This window comes from Triticum urartu, unplaced genomic scaffold (genome assembly GCF_003073215.2).
Source record: "Triticum urartu cultivar G1812 unplaced genomic scaffold, Tu2.1 TuUngrouped_contig_7260, whole genome shotgun sequence".
Lineage (NCBI taxonomy): Eukaryota > Viridiplantae > Streptophyta > Magnoliopsida > Poales > Poaceae > Triticum > Triticum urartu.
Window position 1 is genome coordinate 1 of NW_024118090.1, and position 13,860 is coordinate 13,860.

Below are 13,860 nucleotides of genomic sequence, written 5' to 3' on the forward strand. Positions count from 1 at the left end.
TGCAGAAAATACATTCTCAAACATGTCATTCTCAAACATAGCATCCCCAAGCTTGGGCCTTTTCATATCATAAGCATAATCACTCTCATCATTAATAGTATGGATAGCACCAATAGTATAGCAATTATCATCATCACAATGAGTAATAGGAGCAACATCATTTGGGAGGGATACCTTTTTACCTTTGCTTCTCCGTATTTTCTTTTTCTTCTTCACATTATGTGTGGGTTTAATCCTCTTTTTGGAGCTCCTTATTAATGATATTGGTTGAATAGAAGGCTCCTCCTCGTTACCTGATTCATCATAAGAAATAATAGGAGGATATTGGGAAGTCTCTTCCCTTTCATTAGTATTTTCTTCATCTTCTATTTGTTTTCTTGTCTTTATGTAATTGGAAATATAAGTATTTTCAATGTAATTCACCACACAATACATATAAATTTCCTCTAGATCAAAATCAAGAACTTTATCAAGGACAAATTCTGGAAGATCCTTAGTTATACGTTTCATTTCTTCACAACCCACAAGCAAACTAAGTTCATTATGATGTGCAAGGGAAATAAAGTCATCACAATTTTTGTCTTTATGTAATTGGAAATATAAGTATTTTCAATGTAATTCACCACACAATACATATAAATTTCCTCTAGATCAAAATCAAGAACTTTATCAAGGACAAATTCTGGAAGATCCTTAGTTATACGTTTCATTTCTTCACAACCCACAAGCAAACTAAGTTCATTATGATGTGCAAGGGAAATAAAGTCATCACAATTTTTGGACATTATTCGATCATGAAATAATTTGCATTGGAGATTTAAATGATCACGTTGATTGCAAAGTTCACAAGGGTGGCAAAGAAATTTTAAATTTTCAGCACAAGCATTTAGCCTCTCTTGCAACCATTTAGTTTCTAAATACTTATGCCTCTTGCAAAATCTATCTTCCCTATTTGGTGTGTGCTTGCAAGCTCTATGCACTCCACAAAAATTGACATGCTTATAAGAGACATTTTCATCATGACTAGTGCAATCATAATTAGTACTATGGATATTCAAAGAGTTCGTACCAGCAACATTGCAATCATGCTCATCATTCAAAGATTTAGTGCCAAACATTTTAATGCATTCTTTTTCTAGCACTTGGGCACAATTTTACTTTCCATCATTTTCACGAAACATTAAAAAGATGAAGCATATGAACCTCAATTCCATTTTTAGTTTTCTTTTATATACCTTCAAGCACTAACCTCCCCGGCAATGGCGCCAGAAAAGAGCTTGATGTCTACTACACAACCTTCTTCTTGTAGACGTTGTTCGGCCTCCAAGTGCAGAGGTTTGTAGGACAGCAGCAAATTTCCCTCAAGTGGATGACCTAAGGTTTATCAATCCGTGGGAAGCGTAGGATGAAGATGGTCTCTCTCAAACAACCCTGCAACCAAATAACAAACTGTCTCTTGTGTCCCCAACACACTCAATACAATGGTAAATTGTATAGGTGCACTAGTTCGGCGAAGAGATGGTGATACAAGTGCAATATGGATGGTAGTATAGGTTTTTGTAATCTGAAAATATAAAAACAGCAATGTAACTAATGATAAAAGTGAGCAAAAATGGTATTGCAATGCTAGGAAACAAGGCCTAGGGTTCATACTTTCACTAGTGCAAGTTCTCTCAACAATAATAACATAATTGGGTCATATAACTATCCCTCAACATGCAACAAAGAGTCACTCCAAAGTCATTAATAGCGGAGAACAAACGAAGAGATTATTGTAGGGTACGAAACCACCTCAAATTTATTCTTTCTAATCGATCTATTCAAGAGTCCGTAGTAAAATAACACTATGATATTCATCCCGTTCAATCTATCCTAGAGTTTGTACTAGAATAACACCTTAAGACACAAATCAACCAAAACCCTAGTGTCACCTAGATACTCCAATGTCACCTCAATCTCAGATTCATCTATTCGACCAACACAAAGAACTTCAAAGAGTGCCCCAAAGTTTCTACCAGAGAGTCAAGACGAAAACATGTGCCAACCCGTATGCATAAGTTCACAAGGTCACAGAACTCGCAAGTTGATCACCGAAACATACATCAAGTGGATCACGTGAATATCCCATTGTCACCACAGATAAGCACATGCAAGACATACATCAAGTGGTCTCAAATCCTTAAAGACTCAATCCGATAAGATAACTTCAAAGGGAAAACTCAATCCATTATAAGAGAGTAGAGGTGAGGAAGCATCATAAGATCCAACTATAATAGCAAAGCTCGCGGTACATCAAGATCGTGCCAAATCAAGAACACGAGAGAGAGAGAGAGAGGGAGATCAAACACATAGCTACTGGTACATACCCTCAGCCCCGAGGGTGAACTACTCCCTCCTCGTCATGGAGAGCGCCGGGATGATGAAGATGGCCACCAGAGAGGGATTCCCCCTCTCCAGCAGGGTGTCGGAACGGGTCTAGATTGGTTTTCGGTGGCTACGGAGCCTTGCGGCGGTGGAACTCCCGATCTAGGTTTCTTTCTGGAAGTTTGGGGATATATAAGAGGTGTTGGCGTCAGGAACAAGTCAAGGGGGTCAACGAGGCGGCCACGAGGTAGGGGGGCGTGCCCAGGGGGTAGGGCGCACCCTCCACCCTCGTGGTGGCCTCAAGACTCTTCTGGTCCATCTCTGGTACTCCGTGGGCTTCTTCTGGTCCAAAAACAATCTCCGTAAATTTTTAGGTCAATTGGACTCCGTTTGATATTCCTTTTCTGCGATACTCAAAAACAAGGGAAAACAGAAACTGGCACTGGGCTCTAGGTTAATAGGTTAGTCCCAAAAATCATATAAAATAGCATATAAATGCATATAAAACATCCAAGATTGATAATATAATAGCATGGAACAATAAAAAATTATAGATACGTTGGAGACATATCAGAAAGGTTGGAGCTGTCAAGGTGGATCGTTAGTTTGGGTTGAAGCTGAAGAACTTCATCATCTTCGCCCAGTTCATCGCCATTGCTGTGTTGTGGTGTTGGTGTGTTAGGTGTGATCATTGTGGGTAAGCTCACCAACTAGGTTACAAGGTAAGCACAACATGTACGCCGTATGCAACCAAACGTCGTGTTTATGTGCCGCTTGGGCCAGTGCAGGCAACCAAACAAAGTGCACTTGCGTATTACCTAATGTAGGGAAGTGCACTTGCGTTTTACCTAATGCAGGGACACTAGATGCAGGCAACCAAACAACTTGCAGATGGCGTATTAGGGCCTGTTTTTGCTCAACCAGGCAAGGTTGAGAAGTATATGCGATGCAGGAACTATTCACAATGGCAACCAAACACGCCCCATCTGTTTTACCCACGCACAAAAAAACAGATGTTTCTTTGCACGAATCCTATAGCACTTTGATGTGTGGTTGGGGTGTTAGATGTGAAATAGCAAATCTGTTTCTTTTCCTTTCCATACTTGATTGTTTCACTTAGATGTGCAATAACAACGGCACATATAGATGTACCCTAAATAAACCCAATATTTTGTGAGTTCATTTGTGCTTTTGCTAGTTTTTGGGAGTCCCGGGGGGACTCTCTTTCTCGGTAGAGAACTGCTATACGGATGGCATTATGCCCAATTTCCAGACGATGTTGTGGATCCAACCATGCATGGTTAGAAGCAAGTCTCGCACAACCAATGGATTAAGCATCGTCTAAGAATCGACCATGAAGTTTCGGGCACGGAGTAGTTTCGTTCGCGGTATGTACCCTTTCTACTCTTGCTTGACTTTGAGTGAGTGTTTTTTTTCGAAACAAAGGCAAAAGTTTTGCCACATCTCATTAAATAAGAAAGAGAAGAACAGTGTTTTTAATGATTAGAGGACCAAGTAGGTCCAAACAGGGAATCACTTTTCTGGTAAAATGTTGCCCAAAATTCTCGCCCCTGCCACTACCCAAGTTTTGGATTCTTCCTAACCTTCGCCACTACGCTAGTGAGTGTTGTTTTCGCTATGCTTTCAGATGTTAATTTTATTTTAAAATGCTTTGTAAGAGGATTTTTTTTCATGGCTTCTATCAGTTTGGTAGTTTGGGTTTTATTTCTAAAGCAGGGCGAAAGGTTTAGAGAGGATGTACCATGTACCGAGCTTGGAGCACAACAGAAAAAGGTTGTGGGAAATTCCAAAAAAAGGTTGGGGACATGTATATAATGTGTGTGAATTAAGTCACAACACTTAAAATCCAACAAATCAGGAAACAAAAGAAAATGCAAAACTAGCTAGGAACTAAAAGTGAATCAAATTGGTTTTAAATTTGGCCCAATTTTCATCTTGTGTGTGTGCGCGCACCCACATTTCTTTTTTTCTTTTTCTCAAACTATGTACTGAGCTTAAAATTGTTTTTTGTGACATGGTAGATATGTTTACAATCAATACAATTATTCATTTTAATGTCTCTGTAACTGATAACTCGAATATACATGCATACGAAGAGAGTACCTAAACAATTGGAGTATTAGATATGCTCTCTCTCTCTGTGTGTGTGTGTGCGTGAGATACAAGTAAATGTATGGTGGGCCTGTTGTTGTCAATTTCTTCTTATTGGAATGCCTAAGGGTGCACACTGGTGGTTGAAAGATGAACCTCCCATTCAGTTATATGGGCAAAAAATCAATGACAACGAGGGTAAAACTCTGAAGTGGACGGTATTGACGTGTGAGGTTCGCTCATTGAGGTTCGCTTATGATGCGTCGCCAACGTCTTCAGGAGGAAGAAGAAATCAAATTCCCTAAGGACTAAGTTGTAATGCATGTTTTCCGTAAAGATGAACTTGCAAGTGATATTTTTTTTATTATATCGTATATATGGCCTTTACTCAATAAAAATGTCAATATATCTTTGATGGCATCTTACCATCTAAGGAGCATCAAAGTTCTTATTTGTGAATCCAATGGTTTCGTTTCTCGTATCCGTGGGACATGAGTGTATTTGAAATTTTTGAGTGTAGAGGAAGCTAAATTCAAGACTCATAGTGTATCCATTTAGGGCTAGGTATGCACTCTCCTATGATTCCGTAAAACAAATGGTATGCACACCACTATCTCAACTCGCATGGCAGAGATAGATATTCTATTTATAATTTGAATTTGGTGGCATATGATATTTTGTAGTGCTTACACTAGATTTGTATGGTTCAATTAATTTAAACAGTATGCAAGTGGTGCGGCTCATGCTATTGCTCATTTCTGTAATAGGAAATAGGTGTGTTGTGGTGGTGACGCAGAAAGAACCGAGTTTCATTATTTCTTACGCGACTGAGAAAATAACCATTTTAAAATTGCTACAAAAAGCCACCCAACCTATCATGGAGATTTGTGTAATTACAAAAATGTGTGTGTGTGTGTGTGTGCAAAATACAAGTAAATGTATGGTGGGCTTGTTATTGTCAATTTCTTCTTATTGGAACGCCTAAGGGTGCACACTAGTGGTTGAAATATGAACCTCTCATTCAGTTATATTGGCACAAGATCAATGTCAAAGAAGAGGAAAACTCTGAAATGGACGGTAGACCCGAGCCTTTGCATTGAATGACGGATGTGCCCATCATGTATTGCAAAGTTTAGGTCCAACATAGAGTTATACAAGTTGGATACAAATAAATGTATGGTGGGCTTGTAGTTGTCAACTTCTTATTCAAATGGCCAAGGATGCAGACTAGTGGTTAAAAGATGAAGCTCCCATTCAGTTAAATGGGAAAAATATCAATGTAAAAAAATCAAAATGGAGGGTAGATCCAAGCCTCTGCATTGACAGATCCATGGGGCCATCATTTATTGCAAAGTTTTAGGTCCAACACAGAGTTATACAAGCTCAATAAAAGGCTAAGACAACCAAAGGACAACAAAAGTTGCCTCTTGAACTAGCAATATAGTGTGCCGCTCCAGTAACGTGTTCCTGGCTCTAGTGGTCCGAAGTACCAGATGTGTCATTGAGGTTCGCTCATGATGCGTTGCCAACGTCTTCACGAGGCAGATGAAATCAAATTCCCTAATGACTAAGTTGTAATGTTTGTTTTCCGTAAGGATGAACTTGCAAGTGATAGTTTCGTTTAATACATCGTATATCAGGCTTCTTTGCAATAAAAATGTCAATATATCTTGCATGGCATCTTACCATCCAAGGAGCATCAGAGTTCTTATTTGGGAATCTAATGGTTTCGCTTGTGGTATCGATGGGAAATGAGTGTCTTTGCAATTTTTTGAGTGTAGAGGAAGTTAAATTTGAGACTCGTAGGGTACCCATTTAGGGCTAGGTATGCAATCTCCTACGGTTCTGTAAGACAAACGGTATGCACACCACTATCTCAACTCGAATGATATATATATATATATATATATATATTCTATTTTTATGATTTGAAGTTGGAGGCATATGGTATTTTATAGTGCTTACACTGGATTTGTATAGCTCAATTAATTTAAGCAGTAGGCAAGTGGTGTGGCTCATGCTATTACTCATTTCTATAATAGGAACTAGGTGTGTTGTGGTGGTGGTGCAGAAAGAACCCAGTTTCATTATTTCTTACACGATTCGGAAAATAACCATTTTAGAATAGCCGCAAAGATTCACCCAACCTATCATGGAGATTTGTGTAAATACAGAAGTCGGCTGAAAAATAATCAATATAAAGATGTTACTATTAAAATAAAAGGTGCACTCTATGGACTAAAAACATCCCGCAAGAAGATTACAAATCTAATTACTTTATCGACTTGGATTGATGCTTGGGGCATCCACACCACTATCTCAACTCGAATGATATATATATATATATATATATATTCTATTTATGATTTGAAGTTGGAGGCATATGGTATTTTATAGTGCTTACACTGGATTTGTATAGCTCAATTAATTTAAGCAGTAGGCAAGTGGTGTGGCTCATGCTATTACTCATTTCTATAATAGGAACTAGGTGTGTTGTGGTGGTGGTGCAGAAAGAACCCAGTTTCATTATTTCTTACACGATTCGGAAAATAACCATTTTAGAATAGCCGCAAAGATTCACCCAACCTATCATGGAGATTTGTGTAAATACAGAAGTCGGCTGAAAAATAATCAATATAAAGATGTTACTATTAAAATAAAAGGTGCACTCTATGGACTAAAAACATCCCGCAAGAAGATTACAAATCTAATTACTTTATCGACTTGGATTGATGCTTGGGGCATCCCCAAATCGCTGATAGATAAGACTGTTTGTGCAAAAAATAATTTAGTAGGCACTAGGCAATAACCAACAAATCTCAGTCTCCACCGTTGATAGCAAATGAGACAATTGACCTCAAGGCAAAGCTAATCATCACCAATGGCGGAGCTAAAAACATATAGGAGGCAAACGTGTCATATAGAGGAGGGTTTAAATCATCTAAATTAGGCCTCATTTGGTTGCAAGGGCCCTAAGTACAAAAACCACGGGATACATTAGCCCTCAAAAATGTATATGGCCATTTGGAGGGACACAACTTTAGAGACACTACACCTGCCATTAAGTGTATGACATGTAGTTCATCTTTCAGTGTCTTTCCCGAGCAGGTTTCCCATTAGGGCTAGCAGCTCCTTCAACCTACATTCCGCGGGAGGATTTCTCTTCCGTTATCTAACCCATCAAAATTTCCTTGATGAGGTCTTCCATATGTGGCAATGAACCAAAGGATGCGAGGGAAGTTTCGCCGGAGCAACTACAATGTGTAGACCACGGCGAGCTCGAGCATGGCTGGCGAGCTGCACCATCTTGTTGGAGATGGTGAAGCAGACTACTCGCAGGCTAACACGCCAATTATTGAGCACGAGTTGTCCCAGTTTGTGGCGTCCTATTTCTTGATGAAGTATTTTATATAGTATGGGTAGGGATTTTTACACTCCACCAAATGATGATAGGCAATGGGTCTTTGACCAGACTTTCTCCCTCTAGGTTATTGATTCTCTATTATATATCTCTAATCTCTAATACTTAAAAAGAATGCAAGATTTTATGTTTCACTTTTGTTCTCACCACCCGTTCGTCCAACCTTGCCCATATGATAATCAATCACCTTAATTCACTTACCTTCTGAACCAATTCCATTTTAATTACTTACCAAACTTCTCATCGAAATATAAGGTAAACCACGGTGAGGATTTGATACACTTATTTACACAATCACATTAATATATGCAGGTAAATAACAAGCTAACATGATAGAATATTTATATCTCATTGCAACGCATGTGCATTTTACTGGTATACTTATTAAAAATATTGTTTCTTTTTATGTTAAGCAGAGTGTTGCGTCCAACCTTATATATGTTTTCCACTCCCTCACTCTGTTTTGATTTATCCCCTCCTATCTCTTATTTTATTCACCAATTTCCCATGAAAACCATCATAATTGTCTCCCATTTTATTGAGTTACCAAATAAAATTATGTTTTGTTTGGTAGCTAGTAAGTTCTTACCAAATAAGTGATTCTTATTTAGGTAGGTAAAACACATATAATTTTATAAACATTTTCTTATACAATCACATTAATATGGGCCGGTAAATCATATGTTAACGTACTAGAATAGTTGTATCCTGTTGCACCGCAGGAACAATTATCTAGTGACCAAAACAAATATCTTAACTATGTTTTCTTTGTCCTGGGTGTTATTTCCCTAGCGACCAAATGAGGCTTTAGGGTTCGAAAAAATCTACAAGGTCACCTTGTAAAGGTGGTGTCGGGTCCCACAAGCCCATGATCCAATGGCCTCGCACTTATGCACGTGTGTGTTAAAGTATCCACATCTCTAAGCGTTAAGAAGATGCTAAAGGTGAGAAAAATCAACTTGCACGATGTTAAGAGATTCCAAAATACTTCCTCTCTTCCTTAATGTAAGGTATAAAGTCAAAAAGAGCATCACCCTTAGGCTAACACCCAATGCCAACCTAGCTACATTATTAATGAAATTTCGCTAACTAAATAATGAAATTTTGCCAACTAAATAATATAATGTAATCTCCTTAGACATATATATTTTTGTTAGAATTCCTTAGACCATGCTGAAGGACTGAACCCACAATAATTTCATATCAAGAGGATAGAAAAAACATTTGAGCATTTCAGTCCATGCAAAATAAATGTTGTCACCGTATAAGGAAATGGCCCATGATGGCAAATCTGAAACAAAACAATCACTGAGCATGAATCAGACAGGTCCTATTTGGCGCGGCGGTTGCTTCGCTGTTCATTTCGCGGAGCACATCCCTTCGAGCAACTAGACCGGCCCATAAATGTGAATGACTATTAGTTTTTTTGTACCTTTCTGATCGGTATTGCGAAGACCATAGATGTTTCCTAGCCGATTTTAGGAAGTTTCTAGAAGCTTTCGACCTTTTTCCTTTTTTCCTTTTCCTTTTCTTTTTTACTTTTCTTTTTCCTTTTGTTTTCTTTTGTGCTTTCGTTTTTCCCGTTCTTTTTTTATTTATTCGGTTTTCTTTGTTCGTTTTCCATTTCTTTATTCTTTTTTTCTCTTTTATATGTTCTTTTCTTTACTCTTGTTCCTCCAAATGGGTGAACTTTTAAAATTTTGATTTTTCAAAATCCTATGCAACTTATTTCAATTCTTGAATTTTGTACAATACGTGAACTTTTTTCAAAATGGTGAATTCTTTAAAATTCGTGAACATTTTTTAATCCGCATTTTTTTCAAATTCATGAACTTTTTTTGAATTCACAAAAGATTTCAAATGCGTGAACGTTTCAAATCCGCATTTTTTCAAACAAGTCAACTTTATTCAAATCCATGAACTTTTCTTCCAATTCCCGAACTTTTTCAAATGCGTGAACTTTTTTCGTATTCATGAACTTTTTTCAATTTCACGAATATTTTCTAAATACGCAAACTTTTTCTTCTTCGTGAACCGTTTTAGAATTTTTGGAGTTATTTTTGACTGTTTGCTAACTTTATATAATTCATGAACTATTTTTTGAATTCATGAACTTTTATGGATCTCGCAAGCTTTTTTAATTCATGAACATTTTCCAAATTTGCGAACATTTTTCATGTTCATGAACGTTTTTGAGTTCATGAGCATTATTTGAATTTTGGCTATTTTCAAAATTTAAAACTTTTTAAATCATTATAACTTTTTTTAAAAGTTAACTAGTTGACCGGTCTGGTCAGCTGGTCGAACCACCTGGAGGGGGTCTAGCATACAAGTCGATGAATGTCGATTGATCGAGCGAAACTAGTGGTCACGCTTTAGATGGGATGGCCCAAATGATGGGTTGGCCCAACTGCCGATCATGTGAGTTCTACCTGGTGATCTCACATGGAATATGCCTTTTAGCGGGGGAGCAAACAAGGTCAACGCAAGCCATATTGAGTTGCTTGGGACATAATGAGTATGCCTAAATATATGGGAGGACTTGGATTCCAAGATTTTGAGATATTTAATTTAGCCCTCCTGGCAAGACAGACATGGAGAATACTAGAGAATCCAGATTCATTGAGTGCCAGACTACTTAAAGGAGTGTACTTCCCCAACAATGATTTTCTTACTGTTGAACTTGGGAGTCGCCTGTCGTAGATTTGGCGCTCGATTTTGGAGGGGCGTGACAATCTGAAGTAGGCCTTATTAGGCACATTGGCATCGGCACTACTACTCACATTTGGAACATGAACTGGATCCCGAGAAGAGAAAATATGAGGCCTATTGTTTCTCTAGTAGATCAACCGCCATAGTTGGTATCTGAACTACTGGACCATGGTAACGCCAAATGGAATGTAGAATTAATTTCTCATGTTCTATTATCTTTTGATGCAGCAGCTATTCTTCAAATACCCGTGTGCACCCGAGTTGTCGATGATTTCTGGTCTTTGAATTTTGAAAAGAACGAGTGCTTTCTGTTAGATCGGCCTATAGAATGATTGTGGATATTAAGAGAAGGCGTGAAGACTGGTTAGAAGAGAGGGCGGGTGCCTCAAAGAATGCTGAAAATGAGAATTCATGGGCAACTTTGTGGAATGTTTCAGTACCGGCAAAGATCAAGATGTTCCTTTGGAGATTGGCAATGAATTCAGTTCCTACCGAAGATGTTCGCAAGCATGGGAAAATGTCCCACCATGATGAATGCTTTGCTTGCGGAGCACATGATTCCTGGAGGCACTGTCTTCTCGAGTGCATGATGGCAAGACATGTGTGGATTTTGGTAGATCACGATCTACTAGAACAGATGATTAACACGACTGTTTCATCAGTGAGAGCATGGCTTTTCTCCATGATGGAGGTAGTAAATCATGAGGAACTGACCAGGATGTGTGTCACTTTATGGGCGATTTGTATGCACGGAGGAAGCTTATTCATGAGGGGATAAATCAGAGCCCATATGAAACACACAGGTTTGTCTCAAGTTTCATTTCGGAAATGGACCAGATCAATGCTCAATCTGAATCGCATGAAATAACGGCTACCGCAACAACCCCAGTGAGGCGTTGGATTCCACCAGGTGTCGGTGTGGTGAAAATTAACGTTGACACTGCTATCTCGGTGAACCGCAATGCGGGTGTTGCTGCTGCTATCTGCAGCGATAGAGATGGCAAATACCTGGGTTCTTTGGTTTTGGTTATACATGGATTGTTAGATCCGTTTGCATTGGAAGCATGACATGTAGGAAAGCCCTCTCCCTGGCACAAGACTTAGCTATGCAACATATTCACATATCTTCGGATTGCAAACAGGTCATATCATATCCATGAAAGAGTTGGGGGAAACTATGGAGGAATAGTTAAAGAGATTGCAGGAACTGCAACCGTTCTTACTTCTTGTAATTTTGCTTTTGAACCTCGAGCCTCGAATGTTGAAGCTCATGGCATAGCTAGATTTAGTGTGTCTCTTCCTCTAGGGATGCATGTGTGGCTAGGCTCACCTCATGACCCTGCAGTTATTCCTGTAAACGTTATTATTGATCAATAGAGACTAGCTATGTTTTGCTCAAAAAAAGGAGCTCTCCGTGATATTTTTAGCACAATCCACTAGGTTTATTGATTAATGATTATCAAAATATAAAGAGTATCATGGGATAGACCAAGCCATGTGTGTCTACCCTGATATAACGAAGAAGCAAGCCTAGCTAGACAGCCGAGCCTCTTTTTTCATGGATGAAAATACACAAAAGTGAAAGAAGATCGAGATGCTACAATATCATTGATCACAGCTTCATATTCACCACCCCGCTTTGCGACAACATCATCGTCCGCATTAGACAGCCCAGTGCAATGTGTAACCTTGGGAGGTTCAAATCCATGGCTAACGCAATACCTTCACACAAAAAAAGGAACTCTCCATGAATCTTCCCTCACAAAAAATGGAAGAATTTGAACGCGGCACCACACACGGGTGAACTAATTATGTTATTACTTTTTTTGTGTTCCTTATTTTTTTGTGAAGAATTTGAACGCAGCACCACACACTTCTTTTGTGTTCCTTATTTGCTTTGGAGTTTTTTTTAGGGATATTTGGTTTGGAGTTCAATGGAGAGGAAGGAGCATTTGATGTGTCACCACACAACAGTAAACTGATTACGTTATTTATATTTTTCTGGAGGTCTTCTTGGCAAACGGGGTTGAGCATTTTTTTTTTTTTGGAATATAACACGGTTGGGGATATTTATCGAGCACTTTCAGATTTAAGAAAAAAGAACTTTGCTATTTTGAACCCCTTTCCTACAGTAGTACTCCGGTAGTAGCCTAGCCTAGAGGTACACGCCGGTACGGATACACTTCGACTTGCTCTAGAGCATCATGCGTGGAGCTAGGTGGAGCCAGCAGGCCACTGAATCTCTACGGCGAGACCGAGCGCCTCGCCGAGGGGTCCCCCGATGCCCACCCAGGTTGCTGCTGCCCCATGATGAATGGCGTCGTCGTCCATGGCCGTTGCTGACGCCGCCGCCGATGCTGTGGCCGTGGGCGTGGCGGTCACCTGCCTATTGCAGTAGAGCTCGGCAATGTTGTCGTAGTTGAGGCTGAGCCGGTTCTCTCGCTGCTCCGGGAGGCAAACTCCACCGGTGAAGTCCAAGAGGCCTCGCGAGTAGTCGTCGTCATCCTCCCGCAGCATCGTATTCCCGGAAGACTTGTTACCATGACTGGTATGAATGGCCGCAGGGGCGGTCATGGCGGACTTGTCCCGGTCACGATGATGAGCAACCACCGCAGCAGCTGCATGCTGGTGCTGTTGCTTTCTCGCAGGGGGAGGGGGTCGTGCCCGGCCGACGCGGTTCAGGTGGCGTTGGCAGTACTTCTGGTCGGGCTCGGCGTCCCTGGCGCAGCGCCACTTCTTGCCGTCTGTACGGCCGCACCTCCTCCGCGCGACGGCCTGCTGCATGCACTGCAGCAGCATGGACATCTGCGCTGCCTGCTGGGCCTGGTAATGGTGGATAAGCAGGGGGGTGTTGTAGCAGCAGTAGTACGACGGTGCAGCTTGGGAAGGCGCCGCCGCCGCCGCGGCGGCGGCGGCTGCCGGGTTGATATTTGAGAAGACGAGGTATGAGGGGATGGGCGACGATGCGGCCATGTGGTTGTAGATCAGCGACTGGCGTTGCAGCTCCACCCATTGAGTCGCCGTGAATAAGCCCCCGGCGGCACCTAGCAAGCGCCGATGGATCCAAGTCAGCAACATCCAACATGCATGCAGCGAAACTATGAAAGTAACATAGTGCATGCGCACTGCACGAACAAGCACGTACGTACCCATGGTGGAGGCAACAGGAACATGAGTAGCAGCGGGTGGCATCAAAGTTGCCACGCCCGGGCGCTGTCCGGCGTCGCCATTGCCGGCAACCATGCCGTCGT

The 13,860-nt window shown here is 40.5% G+C and overlaps 1 protein-coding gene across 1 annotated transcript; it reads right to left on the reverse strand.

The window, feature by feature from the left end:
• Positions 1-12,710: 12,710 nt before the first annotated feature.
• On the reverse strand, positions 12,711-13,456 carry LOC125531495 (growth-regulating factor 8-like). Its single transcript, XM_048695887.1, has one exon. It carries the CDS (start codon positions 13,412-13,414, stop codon positions 12,824-12,826), a length of 591 nt encoding a protein of 196 aa, XP_048551844.1. The 5' UTR covers positions 13,415-13,456; the 3' UTR covers positions 12,711-12,823.
• Positions 13,457-13,860: the final 404 nt, after the last annotated feature.

Bases quoted from the DNA above. Each gene is read 5' to 3' on its own strand.
- LOC125531495 (XM_048695887.1), bottom strand. From the start codon at position 13,414: ATGTCCATGCTGCTGCAGTGCATGCAGCAGGCCGTCGCGCGGAGGAGG.